Below are 23733 nucleotides of genomic sequence, written 5' to 3' on the forward strand. Positions count from 1 at the left end.
AAGAAGGAATGGAGGGCTGAGGTTGTGGTTCAGTGGTACAGCGCCCACCTAGCACATGGAAGGCACTGGTTTCAATCCTCAGCACCACATAGAAAGAAAGAAAGAACTTGAAAAAATATTTTAAAAAGAAAAGAAAGAAGAAATGGAAACCCAGGTCTCTCAGTATGCACTATTTGGAGGAAAAATTACCTCCCAAAGGAATCCAATTATGGGTTTTTACCATATGCAGGGTGATAGTGCTAATTTTCAAATCAAAAAAACCCTCAAGTAGAAAATTAACATTAAAAAATATGCTTAAATGGGTAAAAACATTGGGGTACCTTATAGAAGCAAACATAAAATTTTCCTCAGGGACTTACAGATTCCAATCCACAGAAGTCCATAAGTAAAAATCTATTAAAGATAAGCTCATGATTCAAAATTACAAAGACACATGAAATCTACTAATCATGACAATGATCAGCAATCAACAAACAATAGCATTAACCCCCTCCAACATCATAAAATTAACCAATCTGTTAGGAATTATAAATTATATTTAAAGTGCTTATTGTCCAAAAGAAGAAATAAACATCATAATAATGAAGACATTATAAAGATAAATGAAACCTATTTGAAAAAAGAATTACTAGAAAATAAAAATATTCATATTCAGAAGAAAGATGTAAAACAAAGGAGGGTGACATGAAGACAGTACAAATTAACCAAGGTGTGAAAAGAGGATTAAGAATTACAGAGAGAAAAGGAAAGGACTCATATACATCAAAACAACGTGACTTTTCCTGTATACATACATGAATATGCCATAGTGAAGCTCAACACCAGGTACATCCACAAAACTGAGATCCTAATCAGAATAAGATATATTCCATAGTTATATAAATATATAAAAATAGAGTGTACTGTCATGTATTACTAAAAAGAAAAAATATAAATAAATAAATAAGGGGCTGGTATTGTAGCTCAGTGGTGGAGCCCTTGCCTCGCAGGTGTGAGGCCCTGGGTTTGATCCTCAGCACCACATAAAAATAAATATAAATAAATAAATAAATGAAGATGCTGTGTCCATCTACAACTAAAAAAGATAAATAAAATAATTAGTAAATTAGGCTGGGGCTGGGGCTCAGAGGTAAAGCATTTGCCTAGCATGTGTGAGGCCCTGGGTTCGATCCTCAGTACCACAAAAAAATAAAATAAAGATATTGTGTCCATCTATAACTAAAAAATAAATAAAAATTAAAAGAAAAAAGTTTTAAAAAATAATAAGTAAATAAATAAATAGTATTCACATGCAAAATAATGAAAGTAAAAATTAAATTTACACCATACATAAAAATCAACGCAAATGGTTTAAAGACTTAAACATAAGAACAGAAACCATAAAACTCTAGGGAAAAAATAGGGGGAAAACTCCTTGACATTGGTCTTGGCAAAATCCTTCAAAAGACAAATAAACAACTGGGATATCAAAAGTTTCTGTATAACAAAGAAAACAGAAAATGGAATGCATAGATGACCTAAAGATTTAGAGAAAATGTTTATGAACTATACAACTAATAAAAGTTAGTATCCAAAACGTATAAGGAGCTCACCTTTGACAGAAAAAAAAATCTGATTTTAAAAAATGGGCAAAGGATCTGAAGATCCACAAATGGCCAACAGGTATATTAAAAGGTGCTCAAAATCACTACTCATCAGAGAAACACCAATCAAAATATCTGCACTCTCCTGTTCACTGAAGCATGGTTTATAATTGCCAAGAAAGGAAAACTCAAGCGTCTTTATCTCAACTAATTTTTTAAATGCAGCAAATTGTTTCCATACCCTGGCAGGAGTCTACACTGAGTCCCTTCCACAGCGTCCTTTAAGAACTTGAGTAATATTTTGCAGCACATTTTTAGTTTCCAAATGTATTTTCTTAAACTATCTCTTTATTATTGATCCCTAATTTAATAGCAATCTAAGCAGAGAATTTAACCTCTATGAGGTTAGTGCTTTGAAGCTTTTGGAAATTCACAATGTCACCTGATATATAGCTAAATAGACCTGTGACAGGCAAGGACAGCCCTGAAAACTAACAATTTGTAGAAATATAAACAGGGTTGGCATTCCTTATGAAGGATAAACTATTCAGTTAAATATTGTGCTACAACTGTAGGTACATATTTTAACTTGTCATTTACCATACTATAGACCACTTGAAAATAGACACATGCTTTCATAAGTGTAAGTCTCCACAACACAGCTGAAAAAGACCATTTGCAAAATTATGGAAAAGTATAACCAATATGAATTTTTTAACATGCAGAATTATTCTGGTGTTTTTTGTTGTTTGTTTGGTTTGGGGGTTTTGTGCCAGGGATTGAACCCAGGGAAACTTTACCATCAAGCTATATCCCCAGACATTTTTATTATTTTATTTTAAGACAAGGTCTTGCTAAGTTGCTGAGGCTGGTTTTGAATTTATGATCCTCCTGCCTCAGCCTCCTGAACCACTGGGATTACAGGTATGCATCACCACACCTGGCTTCTATTATTTTTTATTTAAAAAAAGACATATTGGGCTGGGGATGTGGCTCAAGCGGTAACGCACTCCCTGGCATGCCCAGGGCGCTGAGTTCGTTCCTCTGCACCACATAAAAATAAAGATGCTGTGTCCACCAAAAACTGAAAAATAAATATTTAAAAAAACTCTCTCTCTCTCTCTCTCTCTCTCTCTCTCTCTCTCTCTCTCTCTCTCTCTCTCTCTCAAAAAAGACATATATAATAAAATCTAAAAACATGCATGAGAATAATCACTATTTAGTGTAGTAGGTACCTTTGGGGAAGGACGAAAGACAGAACCAAGGTTGAAATAGCAGCTTGAGTTTTAATTGTATCTGTATTGAAACCAGAAATGGCAAAACACAAATTTTGTTAAAGTTGGGGTTTTGACTTATGTAGCTCATTGTCTTTCTACACATTGTTCTATATTTTGAAGCTTTTCCTATGAAGATATAAAAAGTAAAGTTAAGGATAGACACTTAGACATAAGAACTTTTATTTTCTAATGGTTCTTTTTATTTATTCCTTCTAAACACACCATCCCAAAATAACATGAACCTCAGTTAATTAAATCACATACTAAGTACATCATGGAAAATCCAGAATTAGGTAACATCTATCTTAGAACTAGTGGAATCAGAGATTTACCTCCAAAGCAATTTTCTAACATATTATAGAAAGCAAAAAGAGGTCCCAATACATATGGACTACCACCGTGGAACCTGTGCACTGTGCCATGATGCTACCCTAGGTTGTCCTTCCCTAAATCCAGGCATGTCCCACATTTCTGATTACCATTTCCGTTCCCCTGTCTTGCTGTAATAAGCTCTGGAGTGAGCTTATGATGGCAGCTCTTACTTCAGCCTGATTTCAGGAATGCAGAGTCAGAAAGAATGTTTTCACAGGACTCTGGAACAGAAGAGAGAAATCTTCAACAAAACTAGAAGAGAGAGGGCTGGAGATGTAGCCCAGTGGCAAAGCGCTTGTGTTGCAGGTACCAAGCCCTGAGTTCCATCCTCAGTACTGCAAAAATAGCAATATATAAATAAAACCAAGACTAGAGGAGATGGAGGTGGAGCACTCGTCACTGCCTGTGTCTCTTCAACCTCAAGAGCTCAAGATTGATTAATTGTAGTGTTTGGCTCATGCTGCACCATCTTTATTGGTTCAAACATTGCTTGACTCTTTCTCCCCTTGGTTTTTAAAGAGCATATATTAAATGTACATTAATTTACTGTTCTATACAAACAGTAGAATACTAATGATGATTCCTATCTACTTGTATCAACCTTCTCCATCACTTACCCTTGCTACTCTGCCTGAAGTAGCCAATCCTCAGAATCTTGAGGGAGTCATTCTCTTGCTTTGTTTATATATGTCTGCGGTAATATATACCTATGATCTGATACATCTATAGATATTTCAAGAAGAATATTATTAATTTTGAGATGATCCTAAATTTATGAAAAGACAACAAGCTTTAAGCCATTTGACTTAAGTCTCAGTATTATATTACTTAGATTCACTGACATAATTGGATATAGCTGTGCCTCACTTATTTTTCACTGTTACAAAATAGCTGTTGATATGAATATACCACAAAGTATGTAGTCCTTCTCTGTGATGTATGTTTCGGTTTATTTACTGGTTTCTTCTTCCCTGAGGATGGATATAAGCCGACATAGTTTATATTTCAGTGCTTTAAGTTACTACTTCTCACAGATGGGCAAGTTTCCTGACTTTTCTGAGTCTCAGATTACTGAACCATAAAATGGACATACATGGAAACTACTTTTGCAAAGTTATTGGAAGAATTAAATAAAATGCTTACTAGTGTTTAAAAATTATAATTCACCAGTATAAACAATTTGTCCCATTTCATGTATCTAGTATAATTCACTTAGCTTTCAAATTAAGTATTTTATTCGATTTTTCCTTCCAAGGTTATCAGTGAATTGTCCTCACCATATTCAGTGATCTGTAACAACAGTAGCCTTAGATAATAACTGTGGAGCCCTTTTGCTATATGCCAAATACAATGCAAAGCACTGCACATTTGTGACTGTACTAAGCCTTCAGTTCTGTATGTTACTTTATTAAATTTTCAATTCTGTGAGGCAGGCATTGCTTTATTCTGACTTTACATATAAGAATGATGAAGCACAGAAAAAAAAATCAAGAAATTTTCTTAATGTTATACAGCTAGTCACTGGCAGAACTGCCATCTGGGGCCAGAACATTTGACATCCTGACAACTACTTTTCTGAACCTTTTTCATTTTCCTTCTCCACTAATGAATGTCATTATTAACTACTATCCCCAAACTTATTGGTAATAATTTTTTTCAAATTCCATGATACTTAAAAATAATTAATTTTACCCTCATTCCCCCCAGTGTTATCTCTTTTCCATTCCTTTTACTGATTTTCAGTAATGTACAAAGAAATTATCCAAAATTATTTTTCTTATAAAGCACAAATGTTCTTTTAAATAACAAGTGGCAACTGTAAGCCATGCCTCTGAAAATACTTGAGATGAGATAAAAGAACAGATGCAGTTTTGGATAATTGTTCTGAATGCCTGAATTTGACTATGGGTGCCAGAAGATAGTTTTGGCTGGACCCAGTGCATCAAGTTTCATATGATGTCAGATTGCTCACTTATTTATACATCTATTGATTAATTCATCTGTTCTGAGACATTATGGCAAAGAACACTAAGACCCCGCCATAAAGAAGCCACAGCATGAGAAGAAAGAAGAATAAACTAAATACAAAACAGAGCAATGAGCAATATGATGAATATAAGCAAAGGGTCTTGTGAAGCTTCTTTGGAGCTGGTTCCATTTCAGCCTTAGCTGAAGTCAGGGATGGTGGGCTGAAGTTATAAAAAGATTGTCAAGGAGGTAGCCCAACCACAAGAGGGTGTGAGATATCAAAACTACCCTCTGTTTTACTCTGAATGAATAATGGTGGGTGTACTATAACTCTTATGTGCATGTTAACATGTGTGTGAATATTGAATTCTATGTGACAAATTTCAAAAAAATAATTTTGAAAAGTAAGCATTTAGTACTAACTGGCTGTGTCTCTTAAACTTTCCTTTCTAAAGTTCTATGCTTCTCAAAAAGAAACTTGTGTGATTCTCTTTGAAAGATGACTAAAAGGCATGGTGAGGTTTCAAAGACAGAAATGAAGACGCAATGGAGGAAAGAATGAACACCAACAGAAAACATAAAAATGCAAAGTGCTGGGGGAGTGAGAATGGGAATGCAGAGCGGAAGAAGAGTGCAAACTGAATGGATGAATTGAAAGAATGCAAGGGCACCCAGAAGTGGAGAACAGAAGGGAGATTCACCAGGGCTGGGGTCAGGGGGAGAGTTTTTGAATAATTTTTAGAAACCATAAGGAAAACAAGAGGAAGAATGTTTGAAATGACAAGAGGCAGAAGTATAATTGAGGATGGGAATTTAAGAAAATTATTAGGGAAGAAACAATTGGAAGAAATTAAGATTTTCAGGGAAAGGAGAAGGGCATGTGGACGATGAATGGGAAACAGATGGGAATGTGGACAAAAGGAGAACAGAAAGGAGGGGTTGTGGATGGCATAAAGGAGAGAAGTGAAGGCAGGGGTGAGAAATGGAGCATCAAGAACAGGAGCAGAAGGAAGCAGGGATGGCAAGAGGAAGGACAAAAGGAATGGCTATGAGGACAAAAAGGAGAACAGACGGTGTTGAGCATGGTGGATCCAAAGTGAGAGACAGGTTGTTGATAGAGAAAGACAAGACGTGGTCAGGAGGAAGCAAGCTGGAAGAAGGGGCTGCTCTCACCCTGGTCTCTGTAGCTCCAGCCTCTGTGGGACCTCAGGGATCTGGCCATGGTGCTGAAGGGCAGATTGGGGACAGACCAGGAAATTAGGGCTGGTGAGGCCTGGTGACATTTATAAGTCGTGAGGCCCAAGGGATCTTTCCCCTAGAGCTGCCTGGGTGAGGCCAGGTACAATACCTGCCACCCTGTAAACCAGGAAAACATGGACACACTCTCAGGGGAAGGCTAAAAGCTCAAGTGCCTTCCAATGACTCTGCCACTGGTGCTAATGGGATAGAAGGTAATTTAATCAATGCCCAGGCAACCCAAATGTCAGACACTTGTGTCAAACTACCCTAATAAATCACAAGTTATCACCTGGTCATCTTCCTATGGTGTGATAAATAAGGATGACATAATGGTCTCAAGCAGGGCTTTGAAGTCAAGTAAAATTGAACATGTTCACTATTTATAAGCCTATGAATCTGGCAACTAATCAATCTCTCTGCGCTCCATTCTATTTATGCATAAACTTCAAATAACACTTTTTATAATGATTCTCATGAATACTAGACTATTATGTAAGAAGGGTTCAGCATAAATCCTGACAGATAGTAAAGACCTAAATAATAATTTCTTGTTAATGCCACTGTTGTTGATCCAATAATGATAAATATTATCCAACCAAAGTGAATTTGGATTTTTCAGATGTAACTAAGGTGCACTATGTGTAACTCAATTCCCATACTTGACCCTCTGCCTCTGGAAGAAAGAGCAGTGATGAATTCACCTCCAAATCCAATGTCTACTTCAGTGTCTAGCACAAAGAAGTCACTCAAGAAATTTACCAAGCTGGATAAATAGCTAATTAGTGACAATCCTTCTTCCATTAATCATAATTCCCAAACATAATTAAATGCCAGATCTTGCCAATCATCCTCCCACACAGTGTAGGATTAAATAAACTGATAGTAGTTTTTCTCTTTATTTCATCTGTTTTCAAGTCAATTAACTAATCCATTCTTCCATCTATACAGCAGGCTAAACGCCTAAAATTCTGAAAAATAGAAATCAATGTATTATTAATGTTTTGATAATATTAAAATGTACTCCTAAATACTTATAAGGTACTTGAATCCTAGCTATATATAAGTGGGACTAAACAGACACAATGCTCATGCAATTAAATCAGGGGAGGCAAAAATCTGTGCTACGCTCCCTGACAGCAAGAGCTGTATTTGGCTCTGGCAACCTCTGTCCAAAAACTCAATGAAATTCCAGAGTAGGCATTTATATATTTTATTTACCATAGAAACTGAAACAAAGAATAACATAAAATGAGATCATCTCATTTTAATACTGTTAAGTAATTCTAAATATTATTTTTTTTACAATTTTCCCATAGCTTTATTGAGGTGAAATTAAAGTACAGTAAAAAGCACATATTTGAAGTATGCAATTTGATCAATTTGACATGTATGTAACCAATAAAATCAATATTAAAAAAGCATTTCTGTTACTTTTATTAAATTTGAAATCATGCAAACTGTGTTACCTGCATGATTTATTACATTAGAAATCAATCATCTTAAGATATATAGAACCCCACCCCGACATGTCAACTATTTCAAAATTAAATGCACATTTATAAATACCTCAGAGGTCAAGGAAGAAAGCACTAGAAAAATAAATAAAAAGCACTTTGAACTAAGTGATAATAAAAGCTTAAAATATCAGGATTTCTGGGATGAAACAGTACTCAGATGAACATTTATACCTTAAAATGCTTATATCAGAAAGAAGCTACAATAACAAATTACTTTCAAATTATGTATTAAGAAGAAAAAAAGAGTAGGAGCAGAAATACACAAAATAGAGAAGAAATAATACAGTTAAAATTTGATAAAATAAACAAGTCTAATGAAGAAAAAAACAAGAACACAAAAACTAATGTCAATGGAAAAGGGGCTATCAAAATAACCCTATGGATGCTAAAAATATATTAAAGTAATATTATAACTATATGCCAACATATGTGATAGCTTACATACATAGTCTAAGCTAGAGAAGGATTCATGTGCTACTAAGAAGAAAATGTATTCAATTATTAATGGATGAAATATTCTATATATATCTGGTAAGTCTAAATTATCAATTGTATTTTTTTACTTCTATAGCTTCCTTATTTCATTTTTCTTTGGAGGATCTATCCAGGAATGACAGAGGCATGTTAAAGTTACACAGTATTATTGTGTTGTAGTCAATTTGATTCTTGAAATTGAGATGGGTTTGTTTGATTTATATAGATACTCCATTGTTTGGGATATAGATATTTATGATTGTTATGTCTTATTGATGTATAATTCCCTTAAGCAGTATGAAATGGCCTACACAATTGTCCCTTCTAATGAACTTTGGCTCAAAGTCTACTTTATCTGATATGAGGATAGAAACCCCTGCTTGTTTACATGATCCATGTGAGTGATATATTTTAATCCCACCTTCACCTTCAGTCTGTGGGTGTCTTTGCCTATGAGGTGAGTCTCTTGGAAACAGCATATTGTTAGGTCTTATTTGTTAATTCAGTCTGCCAGTCTTAAGTTTAGCCATTAATGTTGAAGATATTATTGAGATATGATTTATATTCCCAGTCATTTAGGTTTATTTCTAGTTTTTAATTTGAAATAGTTTCTCCTTTTATTGACTATTCCATTAGTGTAGTTCCTACCTTTGCTGATTTTCACTTTTTTTCATTTAATCTTCATGGATTATTTTGTTGAGAATGTTTTGTAGTGCAGATTTTCTAGTTGTGAATTTTTTAAACTTTGGTTCATCATATAAGGTTTTATTTCATCTATAAATCTGAAGCTTGTTTTTGCTGGATATAGGGTTCTTGGTTGGCATGCACATTCTTTCAGAGTTTGATATATGTTGTTCCAGAATCTCCGAGCTTTGAGAGTCTGGGTTGAGAAATCATCTGAGATCCAAATTGTTTTACCCCTACACGTAATCTGATATTTTTCTCTGGAAGCCTTTAAAATTCTATACTTATTGTGTATGTTAGGCATTTTCATTATAATATGTCTTGGTGTGGGTCTGTTGTAATTTTGTACATTTGGGATCCTGTAAGTCTCTTGTATTTGATTTTCCATTTTATTCTTTAGGTTTGGGAAATTTTCTGGTATATTATTGAAAAGATTGTGCATTCCTTTGATTTGTATCTCTGTGCCTTCATCTATCCCAATATATCTTAAATTTGTTCTTTTCATGTTATCCCACAGTTTTTGGAAGTTCTGTTCATGGTTTCTTAACATCTTCTCTCTGTGGTCAACTCATTTTCAAGATTATTTATTTTGTCTTAATTGCCTGAGGTTCTGTCTTCCAAGTGGTGATGTTTTCTATGAATTTTTATTTTGGTTTATTGTTTTCTTCATTTTGAGGATTTTTGCTTGTTTTTTTTCAGAATCTCTCTCTCTTTATTGAACTGATCTTTAACTTCCTGTATTTTCTTTCTGATTTCATTTCTTATATCATACTTTACAGATCAATTTAAATATGTACATTCTAAACTCCTTCTCTGACATTTCTTCCAATGTGGTGTTGATGGATTCTGTTATTGTTTTGGTTTGTTTTGTTATTGTATTGGTTTATTTGGGGAAATTTGTTCCCTTGCTTTTTCATATTGTTTGTGTGTCTACCCATCTAACAGTATAGAAATGAGGCAGTAGAGTTTCTACCCTGTGGACCTATAGTGTCCCTGAAAGTTTCCAGTACCTCACTGTTTAGGGGGCAACAAATAATAACAACAACCAATGTGAAACAGTATTAAATACACATCATTAAACCACATAGTTCCCACTATGACATCTACAGTGTTAATTATCACAACAAGAAGAAATAATATGATCAGTGATTGCCTACAATAAAAATAGCAAGTTTGAAAAAGGGTTTATAATTTCAAATAGTGGATAGGGAGAGAACAGAAATGATATAGGATGTGATGATTATGAGGGAGAAGGATAGAAGAAGTAGTAAAAAATTAAAGGAAGAGTGAATGATAGAACAATAGAGATTGGCTGTTAGCAGAAGAAAAGAGAGAATCAAGGGAAACAGGAGAAAATATACATATATAAAGTAAAAATTTTAAAAACTTAAAAATAAAAATAAAAGAATATAAAACAAAACTTTTTAGTTTTATGCTAATCAAACATCCTAGTTCACAAAAAACTAATCCATGAAAAAATAACTGGCTTTAAAAATGCTAGAAATGAGAAAAAAACAAATATGAATATGTATAAATGGGCACCCTTAAGGTCACAATTAAACAGAGGAAAAGAATTTTTTAAAAATCTTGATGAAAAGTTAAAGAATTCTTTCTCTTGAAGTTCAAAATATTCTCAGCTTCTCTTCTCAGCAGTTTTAGGTGGGGTCTTATCGAGTGTGATGCTTTATCCTCTGGATTGCTGGAGTGAGAGAGGTAATCCCAAGGTGGAATTTCTGAAAGCAGGGTTTAGGCTTACGTGGGCTCCAGGCTCTTTGCTGAATGCCAATTGGCCTGGAGATTTTAAATCAGCACACTTCCAGTGTCCAGTACTTGCTGGTCCATGCTGGAAGACTACCCCAGGGATCTCCCCTGGGGTCCACTCATGTGTTGGGGTTCCAATTCTTAGTCTTCTATGTGTTTCCTGATCTCAATTTCATATTCCAAATTCAATCTCTCCCTTCTGAGTTCCCTCCCATATGTGTCTCTCCCAGCTGGTCCTGGAGACAGACAGATTGGAGGGGGAGGGGTAGAACCAGATGGGTTTCTGTGACCAGTTGCCCCCTATGTAAACCTCTCTCCAAGTTTGATTTTCCCCTGGTCACTTTAGCACACTCTATGGCATGCAGTGTGTATTTACTAGACCTGTACTTCAGACCAAACTTGGGTTTGCCAGGAATCCACCCCCTCAGCTGCTGGCTTCTGTGTAGTGGCTTCAAAAAGGTTCCTTCCTTAGTCCTCCCCATGTCACCCAGAGAGATGGCAGCTTCTTTCCCCACACACAGATATTGTGCAGCACATCTTCCAGGTTTGCCAGGCAATGCCTTTGATCTCTAAACCCTCCATACCCAGACATGCCTTGGGCCTCCCAAAAATGTGGATTTCTTTAATTCCCTTATTCCTCCATCCACTATCTCACAGAGGATCTGCTCTGGCTTGTGCTTCCGCCCAGCCATGGCAGTGGCTGTGCCACTGGGGATTTCCTCCTTATTTTATTATATCCAATCTCCTGAGTCCCCAATCTGCTTTGAATGTCCGCTATTAAATCCCAGTATAGTCCCCCCACCCTTTTGTTCACCTGCCTTGCTGAGAAGCTGCCTGTCTTCCTTGTTGGTTTCACTCCATGAAGGAGCCAGGAAAGTGATCTTCTCTATTCTGCCATCTTGAAAACCTCTGAATATTTTTTTTATAAAGAAGAGAAATTTAATTTTTTCATGGTCTAGAGGAGGGGAATTCCAAGATAAAGGCCAAGTCCTTTAAGATAGTACAAAGTAAGCCTCATATGCAGAAGTGACAGAAGGGCAAAAGGGATAGCGTTAGTTCTTTCCAGTCTTTCCAAAGGTCACTAGTTCTGTTTCTAAGGGCTCTTTCCCCATGCTTTAGTTATGTCTTTTTGTTGTTGTTGTTGTTGTTGTTTTAGTTATGCATGACAATACAGTTTATTTTTTAATCTAACATGACTTTTTAACATGAAATAATTATCCAACATCCTTTATAATACATCTGTTGAACACTGGAAATTTCTTCATGGGAACATTTTAATTAAAAGAAAAAAGGAAAGAAATATAAAAATTTATATTTGTTTTAAGTTCAATTTTGAAATAATCATTTCCAAAATTTTATTCCATTCATAAACTGTCTAGCAAATTCCATGTTGAAATTAGAAGTGTTTTTCAACACCTTCCTGAAATGAAGATAAATTGAGATATTGTTTTCCTATTACTGATTCAAGAAATAAATTGTGAATAGTGATTACACAGAGTTATGTAGTAGTGCAACTTATTAACTTCTTAAAGTTAATTGACATACATTAAAATTGATTTTATATGTTTGATTACAGAAAAACTCTAGGCTAAACATCAGGTTTTATTATCAGAAACAAAAGCTTGATATTTATACCATTGTAAAATAAACATTCCCTTTCACTGGTGCATATTAATTACACAGAATAATGGGTTTCATTGCAGTGTACTCGTACATGCACATAATGTCATTTGATCAATTTCACTCCCCAATTTCACTTCCTCCCTCTCCTGATCCCCTTCTTCAATCCAAATGGTCTCCCCTCTATTTTCATAAAATCTTTCTTCCCCTTTTTATCTCTCCAGCTTCCACATAAGAAAAAAAAAAAAACATGAGACACTTGTCCTTCTGGCTTATTTTGCTTAATATGACGATCTCCAGTTACATCCAATTTTCTAAAGATGGCATATTTTTTTCTTTTTTATGGCTAAATAAAATTTCATTGTGTGTATATATACAACAATTTCTTTATCCATTCATCTGTTGATGGACTCCTACGACACCTATGTTGGTTCTATAACATGGTTATTGTGAATTATACTGCTATAAACAAGGAATGTAGGATCTCTAAAGTATGCTGCTTTTAATTCCTTTGAATATATACTGAGGAATGGTATAGTTGGATAACTTGGTAGTTCCTTTTTAGTTTTATTGAGGAAACTCCAAACTGATTTCCACAGTGACTATACTAATTAACATTACCAACTGGACTTGAATTTCAAATCCTCATTACTAATGACACCACTACTGATTTAGTTTCATTTAAACATCACCTTTTCCATGAATTAGTGTTCTTATTGTGAAATATGTCTGCAACATTTTATTTGAATTTGTGTCCTTATTACAGTGTTACAGTTAAACTGGTATATTAGTAAATATATTTGGCCTTATAATTTTCTCTTCATATATCTTTTACTAACTTTAAAATTAAACACTTTAACCCCAAGGTTTTTGTGGGACTCATATTTCCTTTGAAAGTAATCTATATATTGCTTGAGTTTGATGACTACAGTTCCAGATAATTTATCAAGGAGTAATTCAAAATTTACCCTGATTAGAATAATGGTATAGCTTAAATCTCCAGAGGCCAGAAAGGTGTGGGGGAATAAATTTTACCTCTTGGTTACTCAAGTTGTAGATTATGGGATGTAGCAATCCCATAATCACCATGAATAAGTCAAAGACCTCTGAGGTACCCATGAGAGCAGGCTGTTTTTCCTACAGAGTAGGAATAACTTTGAGTCCCAGCACTATTATGTTCAAAGCAGCCAGAGAGAAACTCAGGACTAAGACCAGCACCATGCTTTGTGAGGAATAGGAATCGTGAAGGAAAACTTGGCAGATAACATGGAAACTGACCAAGATTTAAAAGGAACACTTTCCTCAAAGACAGAACAGTTTCTGAGGAATATAAGTGAGCAGGAAATGGTTTCAAAATATGAGTTAATGTTTGCTGAGTGCTGATCATCTGACAGACACTAGATAGGATGCGCTTTCTTCAAGTTCATGCTCCAAATCTATTTTGGAATAGTGCCATAAAAGACATATAACTTAGTGTTTGCACTAACAGGGCTGAGGTTGAAATCCCAGCTCTAATACCAACTTTGTCATCTTGGGTAAATATTTTAATTTATAAATGCCTCAATTTTCTCATATGCAAAAGGGATTATAGCTCTGGCTTTATAATATTGTTACTATTATAAAAGTTTTAATAAAATGTTTAGAACAAGAACTGACAAGAACTAAACACAATTTAAGAGTTGTTGCTACTATTGGAATCCTTCAGCCATGGGTATTAGAGAGTCTCCACTGTCTTGTGTAAAGTTTAAAAAAGATCAAGTTTCATTTAAACAACTAATCTGTCTGAAACAAGCCTGTTTCTAAACACAGCTCTCCAGTGGCTGAAATGGAGGTGTAAAAACATATTTCCCCATCTTCACTCTATTTACCTTGTTATTCCTGGAGAAATGCATTCTTGTTAAGGAGGAAGGGCTTTCAAATGATAAGAATAATACACCACCAACTCATGGTCTAGATACTCAGCTAGTAAAAAAAGAGACCTCTCAAGTATTAGAGAGCCTACTTACTTCAAGACTGACTAGAAAAATTCATTCATCTCTGTATGTTGAATGTACTTATTAGTGCAGTATAGTTACATAAAAGTGGGGTTGATTTTGACTTAATCACACATGCTTGGAATATAATTCTCTCCATTTCAGTCTCCAGTGTATTTTTTAATTGACCATCAATTGAAAATCCCAAGTATACCATTTTAAATAAACATTCCTTTGACATTTATACCATTTAAAATAAACATTCCCTTTCACTGGTGCATAGCAATTACATGCAAACAATAGAAGTATAATTATAGATAAGAAAAGGGTTCACTTGCCTTAGTTTACAGATGCATAACTGAAACTGTAAAAAGGAATAGGTCTTTTGTGAATCCATACAAGTCCTGGAAAGTGCACTGAAATTTGCCTACAACATCTGACTCCACTGCTTTCCACTAGACCTGTCTTCTACATGGGAAATCGGTGTCCTCCTGCATCAAGAATATACCCCTTCTTTCTGCTGTGATTATATAAGGTTGATTGCACTTCCTCCCTTATCTCATCAAAACCCTTCATCCCTAAAACACAATCTTCCTCTGTAACTGAAACTTTGTACCCTTCAATCAGTATCTCCCCCTTTCCTCAAGCATTCCCCTCCCCCAGCTGCTGGTAACCATCACTCTACTCTTTACTTCTCTGAGTTCAATTCTTTTAGATTCCACATGTTAGTGAGATTGTGTAGCATTTTGTCTTTCTGTGCTTGGCTTATTTCACTTAGCTTTGTCCTCCAGGTTCATCTATGTTGTCAAAAATGGCAGGATTACCCCCTCTTTTAAGGCTGAAGAGTATGTACGGAATGGTGACTAGAATGAATAATAATGCATTATATATGTCAAAATTATTTTAAAAGTTAATTTTAAATGTTTGCACCATAAAAACAGTAAGTACAGTGGGGGAGGCATGTCTAAATAATTAATTCCATTGTCATTTATGACCTCTCATCTAGAGCGAACAATCACTCCTCCATTAGAAAAGTGCTGAGGGCCATTGCCAAGTAGGAATGACGCATGGAAATTTCCTTGCCAGCGTACCCCATGTTGCTTAGAGGACATTCGATGGGACATTGCATGTATGCTTTAGTAAGGTGACCTTGCTCAAAGACCAGGGCGGATCCGGGTTTAGAGCTGATCAGGTTTTAGGGAGTATCCTGTCCTTGGGTTTAGGGAAGTTCCAGGTTTAAGGTGTACCCTGCGGGGGAATAGGGCGTATCCTGCTGCCTCAGGCACGCCCCATCCTTGAGTTCCCGCTGAGTTCTCGTGGGGAGAAAGATTTTGGGACTTGAATTGTGCGGCAGAACTTGGATTTCCCCAGAACGTGTTTGTACAGGGCCGGTGTGAGTTCGGGAATAAAGGATTGCTGTTTGAATCTACAAGTTGTGTGGTGGCTCGTGATTCTGTGCCAAGCCGAGACATTGGCAGAAAAGCATTCTTTTTTGGGGTTTCTGACATTACTCATACCAATGGCCACTTATCTGTTTCCTTTGCCTTCTAGGCTTCTAAATGCTATACTACTTACCCATCTCAGGACTCTTCTTTTTATATATCTCTCTTGGCAGGCAATTTTATCCAGGTCCATGGATTCAAATATCATCTACATTTTGTTGTTCCTGAAATTTCTATCTTCAGAAACTCTCCATGAGCCTCAGGACTTATACATCCAACTGCCTATAAAACATCTCTATTTGAGTACTTAATAGATACCACAAATTTAACATGACCAAGTCTATCAAATTCACATTTCCTTCATCAAATCTTCCCCTCTAAGTAGATGGCACTATGCTCTGCCTGATATATACTGCTTATTTCCTGTCATTTATTGATTTCTCATTATATCATCCAATTCAACTGCCTCATTTATTTTCTATTATTTCCCCCAGATTTATTGAGAAAAATAAATCCACCATTTTCACAGTTTATCCTTGATTCTTCTTTTTCCCTGACACATAACATCTGGGCCAACAATATATCTAATATTTCACATACTAAAAATATAATCATCTTCTCCTAATATTAGAACCACCATACAGACGATCTGTTCCTATCTGTTACCAGCAACCTATGCTAATCTATTATGGGGTTGCATAAATATACAGATATAACACTTGCATTACTATGAATATTGTTACTGCTTATTATAAGTTGAGAGTCAACCATGATTTGAGAGGTTATTGAACTAAACAATGTGTTTTAATTTCCTCCTATTCACCTAATTAAAATATTACTATCTATTATGGCTTAGTGACCCCTCAAAAATTCATGTGTTGAGACAATCATTTCAGAGGTTAAATTATTAGATTTAGAGGTGTAAACTAATCAGTGGATTAATACACTTGAAAGAATTAACAGGGTGATAACTCTAGGAAAATGGGGTATGTCTGGAAAAATAGGTCAAGGGGCATGCCCTTTGGCCTTTGGTAGTCTCTCTCTCTCTCTCTCTCTCTCTCTCTCTCTCTCTCTCTCTCTCTCTTTATCTCCCCCCCCACCCCACTTCCTGATTGCCATGTCTTGAGCTGCTTTTCTCTGTCACAACCTTCTGCCATGATGTTGCACCTCACCTCAGACCCAGAGCTACTGAGTAAGTCCAACCATGGACTGAACTTTTGCAACGTGAGCCAAAATAAACTTTTTCTCCTTTAAGTTGTTCTTATCATCATATCTTTTGGTCACAGTAATGCAAAAGCTGACTAAAACAAATTGGTACTGTGAAGTGGGATTATTGCTGTGACACACTAACCATATGGCTCAGAAGCCTTTGGAGCTGGTTTTCAGAGGAAGGAATTTTGAAAAGTTTAGAAATGTTAGCTAGAAAAGCTTTATAATATTGTAAACAGAGCTTAATGGGCAATTCTGGTGGATGCTCAAAAGACCAGAATGTCATTGGGACTATGGATAGTAAAGACTGTGCTCATAAGATTTCAGAGAAGGAAGACTGTTGAAAATGGGATAGAGAGTATTTGTGTTACGTTCTAGCAAAGAAGTTGCCTACACTTTGCCCATGACCTGAGACTTTCTTTGAGGCTGAATTTAAAGGTGATGAACTAATTAATATGGGGGAAGAAACTGCAAGACAGCATAACATTCAGGCAGTGGCATAGATATTGCTGACAGATTTTTGCAGTTTACCATGATAATCAGGAACAGAAAACACAACAGATTTTAAAAACTTACAGTTTGGCCATAAAAGTGAGAGTCACAAGTGATTTGTAAATGAATAGGTATGGTCATGTTCCAATAAAACTTTATTTATAAAAAAAAAGTGAGAGTAAAACTAGAGCTAAGTAAGTTGCGCTAGTTAAAGACATTACAACCACTAAAAAGATGCTAAGTGCTTTGCACAGAGACAATAGAAAATATGGATTGAGGACATTTCAGGAATTGGCAAGACTTACACCCATCTCAGGCTGAAGAATAAAAAAAGTAAAATTTTCTTTGAAAAGATAGGGGCACCCTACTTGCCCATGGGGGTGTCTAGGAAGTTGTTTTATTGTGTGAAACTGTTCAGTCAGCCACAGCTGCTGCAGCTGTGATCTCAGGATACTTGACTACTGATCAAGATGGTGGCAGACCTCAGCATTTACCATGTTGTACTGGTTCTGCAGATGCTGAAGTTATGGGCTCATGGGGCTTCCAACAAGATTTCAAAGGAAGGTATGGGAGGCCAAGCAAAGTGTATCAGGGTTTGAATCCCTGCTGGCTCCCTGAGAGGGCGATTCATGAAGATATGAGAAAGAATACAAAATTACAATGGAGACTAAGAGATTCCAATAACATGAAATATCTGTTGAAGAAAGGTTGTAGGAATCAAGCAGAAATAAGCCAAAAGAGAGTCCATGTGGGCTGCAACTGGCAAACCCTTTGGAAAAAATATCATAATTCCCATGTGCCCCAGATGCTGGACATAGAGCTACAGGACTTGTTTGCCAAGATGATTTTGCTCTTTCTTTCATCCTACTCCTTCCTTTTATTCCCTGTTTCTCCCTTGTTGAATGGAAATGTTTATTCTGCGCCATTTTATATTGGCTATATGTGACTTGCTTTTTATTTTAACTCTTCTAGTTAAGAGTTTTCCTAAGTCTCAAATGAGGTTTTGGACTTGGATTTTCGGGCAATGCTGGAACTATTAAGAGTATGAGACTCTTGGAAATGGACTACATGCATTTTGCATTTTGAGATGAGCATGAATTTGGAGAACCAGGGACACCTTTAGATATGAGGTGTTCCCCAAAATCTCATATGTGTGAGACAATGAAAGAACTTTCAGAGATTCACTGATTAGAATATGAAAGATATAACCTAATCCATGCTTGAATGGATTAAGTGAATGGCAACTGTAGGCAGGTATGTCTTTGGGAATTATATTTTGTCTTTGATGACCAGAGTAACCCCCTTACCCTTTATTCATGGTTGCCATGTTCTGTGCTTTTTTGCTTTACTACACCCTTCTGCCATAATTTTTGCCTCATCTCAAGCTCACAGATTTGGAGCCAGTCAACCATGGACCAAACCTCATGAGCCAAAATAAACTTTTCCTCCTTTAAGCTGTTCTCATCAGGACTTTTGGTCACAGCAACACAAAAGCTGACTAAACTACTACTATATAATCCAGCAGTCCCATTTCTGGGTATATATCCAAAAAACATTAAATCAGTATCTCTCAAATAAAATCAGTTACTGCAGCATTACACTCAACAAAATATGGAATCAACCTAATTGTCCATCAATGGATGAAAGGATAAAGAATATGTGATAGATAAATAGATTATATATCTAGATCATACATGCATGCATGCGTGGCACGCTCGCGCGCGAGGGCACACACACACACATACACACACACACACATGACAATAGAATATTAACCAGTCATAAAAAGAAGAAAATTCTGTCATTTCCAACAACATGGGTGAACATAGAAGACATTATTCTGAGTGAAGAAAGCCAGACATAGAATTACAAATACCTTAATATCACTTATCTGTGAAACCAGAACAGTTGAACTCAAAGGAGCAGAGTATAATGGTAGTTACCCAAGGACTGGGAGTTGGTGGAACTGGAGAGATATTACTAAAAGGTACAAACTTATTAGTTATACATGAATAAGTTCCGCATATATAAAGTACAGCATGGTGACCATAGTTAATAATATCATGTTGTTTTATGAAATTTGCTAAGATAATATATCTTAAATATCCTCATCATACACACACACACACACACACACACACACACACATACAACAAAAAATGATAACTATGTGTGGTGGTGGATGTGTCATGAGGTATGTGTATATCAAATCATATCTTTAAATTGTAGTTCAAATACATAAATTTGTCAATTATACCTCAATAAATCTTGGAGAAAACAAATAAAAGGAAGTGAAATGGTTGAATTGAAGAATGTAATAAGAAATCAATAATTGACAGGAAATAGGCACTGTGCAGCATGGCATTGTGGGAACCCTGATATGTGGGTTCTGTGTGCTTCCATGAATCAAGAGGAGTAAAAGACCTGAAGCCAGTGGCTTTCCCTGATGGTGGTAGTAAAGGATGAGAATTAAACATCTGAGCAGTGGACTTGGATAATGTGTAACAAGGGAAGGGTGGCATAAGATTGGGTTCAAAGTTCATGACACTACCATTCGTTAAGAGGAGAGAGTCACAAGGTCACACCTACTAACCTAGTGGCTGTATCCAAACTTGGGAGGGCTGGAACAGAAGGTGCTTAGGTAATTGTCCTTTGGAGAAATGAAGTCACTAAAAGGGAAGCCCAATCTACATTTTATAGTTTCAGGGGGAAAATTGGATCCAAATATCAACGTCTGGTACTGTCACAGTGTTACTTGGGGTATCTTTCAAGTAAGCCCTTGGAGGGCTTCAAGAGCTAGAACAGAAATTCACTGTCTATCTTGGATATTTACACTAAGCTAAGCAGAGATTGTGCCATAACTGGAAGTTCCAAGAGCAGGATGCACGGCCACATGGGGAGGAAGAATACTTGTAATTCCTCTGGATCCTTGGAGACAATTCTGCACACAGTTAATGATAATTTGTTTTGTTACTCTCTCACCCATAACACTCCAGAGACTTAGTGGTACCATCTCAGAAGACAGTCTCAGGAGGGTCGCAGGGACCATGAGTATTTACATCTTGTGATTGATGGTAAGAACCCAGGGAAGGGAGTTTTGGGACTCAAGAAGCACTAGGAGATTTTCCTCAACCAGGTTCCTTTTCTGCATGCTGTTTGTTGACACAGATTTGTTCTCTTTTGGACTCCTCATTCCATGGAGCAGAAGCAAAGAGAATGGAATGAATACATGAGATAAGACATCCTTTCCAGGTAAGAAATCATTTTTTGAGAATACTGGTGAGAAGGTGGAAATGTCTGATCTCAGAGAGACAATTAGTCATCAGTGGACACTCAATAAGAAAGCTAACTTAGGTCCATCCTAATGTAGATATTTTATATCTATAAAGTTCAATCTTCCTTTAACTCAGTCTACTTCTGAGTCACATTCCCCTGACTCAGGATATGAATTTTCAACTGAAGAGCAGGTGAATTTGAGAGAGAATGTCCCACACAAGTTCACTCCCTCCCCCTCGCTTTCTCTTCTCTCATCTTTCTTTTCATTATAGCTGTTTATATTCATTTCAATGTTCTTTAGGTGACTCTTGCTCCATTGCAAATGATGTGGAAAGAAACAGCTAAATTAGAAAGAAAAATTTATTTACCTGGGCAAGGATATAGCTGAGTGGTACAGTGCTTGTCTCACATGTGCATGACCCTGGGTTTGATCCCAGACACCAGTAAAAATTAAAAGATTGTTTAATTACAAACTACAAACTAGGTGAGATCACTGCCATCTCCTTATTATCAAGATGTGAGTTATACACTGCTAATCAACAATGAGAAGATAACCTGAAGCTCAATTCATAGTCTGCATCTGTAGTTCCTACAGTTATTAGCCACAGGGTTCTCTCTCTCTACCCCTGCCCCCTGGCCTCCTCTCTCTTTCCCTTGCATGTGGAACCAGCAAAGGTGCCCATCAACAGATGAATGAACAAAGAAAATGTACCATATATACATAATAGTTTTATTCAGCCATAAAGAAAAGAGAAAGTATGGGGAATACTGGTAAACAGATGGAACTGAAGAACACCATGATAAGTGAAATAAGCCAGACGCAAAAAGTCAAGATCAAACTTTTCTCTTGTATGTGGAAGCTAGACCAAACTAAGGAGGGAAAGACAGGGAGCATGCCATGAAAGTAAAAGGGAAATCAGAGGAAGTGGGTATAGAGAGACAGAGAGAGAGGAGAATGAAAAAAAAGGAAGGAATGATGGAATGAAATTGACTAGACCAGGGCTGGGGATATAGCTCAATTGGTAGAGTGCTTGCCTCATATGCACAAGGCCATGGGTTTAATTCCTAGCACCACAAAAAAAAGAAAAGAAAAGAAAAAGAAATTGACTAAACCATGTTATGTACATGTATGAACATACCTCAATGAATTTCACCTTTCTGTGTATCTATAAAGCACTAATTCAAAAAAAAAAAGCTATAAATAAATAGAAGGAAGACCAGTGGAGTAAAGGAAGGGGAACAGGGGGAAGGAGGAGGAGAGAGGAAGGGGAAGTTCTGGGAACTGAATTGGAGCAAATCATATTCCATTCTCGTATAATTATGTCAAAAATAAACCCCAATATTCTACATAACTATAATGAACTAATAATAATAAAAATTTAAAAATAAGTGATTCAGCTTCGATTTTGCCATACTCAGGGGGAAATAAATGAACACCAGAGTAAACACTCCATTAATGATTGTTCAGTATAAGTACAAGTTGGGAAGATGCTCATCACAGATGACATAAGAACCATTAATTGACAGTGTTTCCGTCTGTAGGTATAGACAAGCCTGTGGAATGTCCAACCTGACAAGAGTCTCTGAATTCATCCTCTTGGGACTCTCTTCTCGGCCTGAGGATCAGAAACCACTCTTTGCCCTCTTTCTTATCCTATACCTGGTCACCCTGCTGGGCAATATGCTCATCATCTTGGCTATCCGCTCTGATCCTCAACTCCAAAACCCTATGTATTTCTTCCTAAGCATTTTGTCCTTTGCTGATATTTGCTACACAACCGTTATAGTTCCCAAGATGCTGGTGAACTTCTTATCAGAGAAAAAGACCATTTCCTATGCTGGATGTCTGGCACAGATGTACTTCTTCCTGGTCTTCGGCAACATGGACAGTTACCTCCTGGCAGCCATGGCCATTGATCGCTATGTGGCCATCTGCAATCCCTTCCGTTATGTCACTGTTATGAACCACAGGCGCTGTGTCCTGCTGCTGGCCTTTTCGGTTGCTTTCTCCTATCTCCACTCCCTCCTGCATGTCCTCCTGGTGAATCAGCTCACCTTCTGTGCATCAAATGTTATCCATCACTTCTTTTGTGATGTCAACCCTGTTCTGAAACTGTCCTGCTCTTCTACCTTGGTTAATGAAGTTGTGGCCATGACGGAAGGGATGGCCTCTGTGATGGCTCCATTTGTGTGTATCATCATCTCCTACCTGAGAATCCTCATTGCTATTTTCAAGATTCCCTCTGCTGCTGGAAAACGCAAAGCCTTCTCCACCTGCAGCTCCCATCTCACTGTGGTGACTCTGTTTTATGGGAGTATTAGCTTTGTCTATTTTCATCCCTTGTCCAGCTATACTGTCAAGGACCGAATAGCAACAATCAACTACACAGTATTGACATCAGTGTTAAACCCGTTCATCTACAGTTTAAGAAACAAAGACATGAAAAGGGGCTTAGAGAAATTGATAAGCAAGATTAACTACCAAGTGGATAGGTTTTGTTTTGCAAAGGCCAATAAAATCCATGTACCATGATTGCAAGGTGTGTGTATGTGTTAGTATGTGCATGTGTATGTGTGTGTGTTTGTATGTGTATGTGCATACACGTGCATGTACCTGTACCTGATGTAAATCTGTTGTGGAGAAACGCTCATCAGTTGCAGTTGTACCTAGTAGTTTTCTACCTGTGTTCTCTGTCACCCATGATTGTGGTTAGGATGTCTTGTTCCTATAGTCCTATTATAGACTCACTTCATAAGAGCTCTCCATCCCAGAAAGTCACATTTCCTTCACTCATTCCATATTTCCTTGGATCCTTTCATATTTCTCTCCACTAATTCAACCATAT

General features: G+C 36.6%; 1 protein-coding gene across 1 annotated transcript; it reads left to right on the forward strand.

Moving 5' to 3' along the window:
• Positions 1-22448: 22448 nt before the first annotated feature.
• On the forward strand, positions 22449-23420 carry LOC113181138 (olfactory receptor 1L3). Its single transcript, XM_026386537.2, has one exon. The coding sequence runs from the start codon at positions 22449-22451 to the stop codon at positions 23418-23420; it is 972 nt and encodes a 323-aa protein (XP_026242322.1).
• Positions 23421-23733: the final 313 nt, after the last annotated feature.

The sequence above is a fragment of the Urocitellus parryii genome, chromosome 4 (genome assembly GCF_045843805.1).
Source record: "Urocitellus parryii isolate mUroPar1 chromosome 4, mUroPar1.hap1, whole genome shotgun sequence".
NCBI lineage: Eukaryota > Metazoa > Chordata > Mammalia > Rodentia > Sciuridae > Urocitellus > Urocitellus parryii.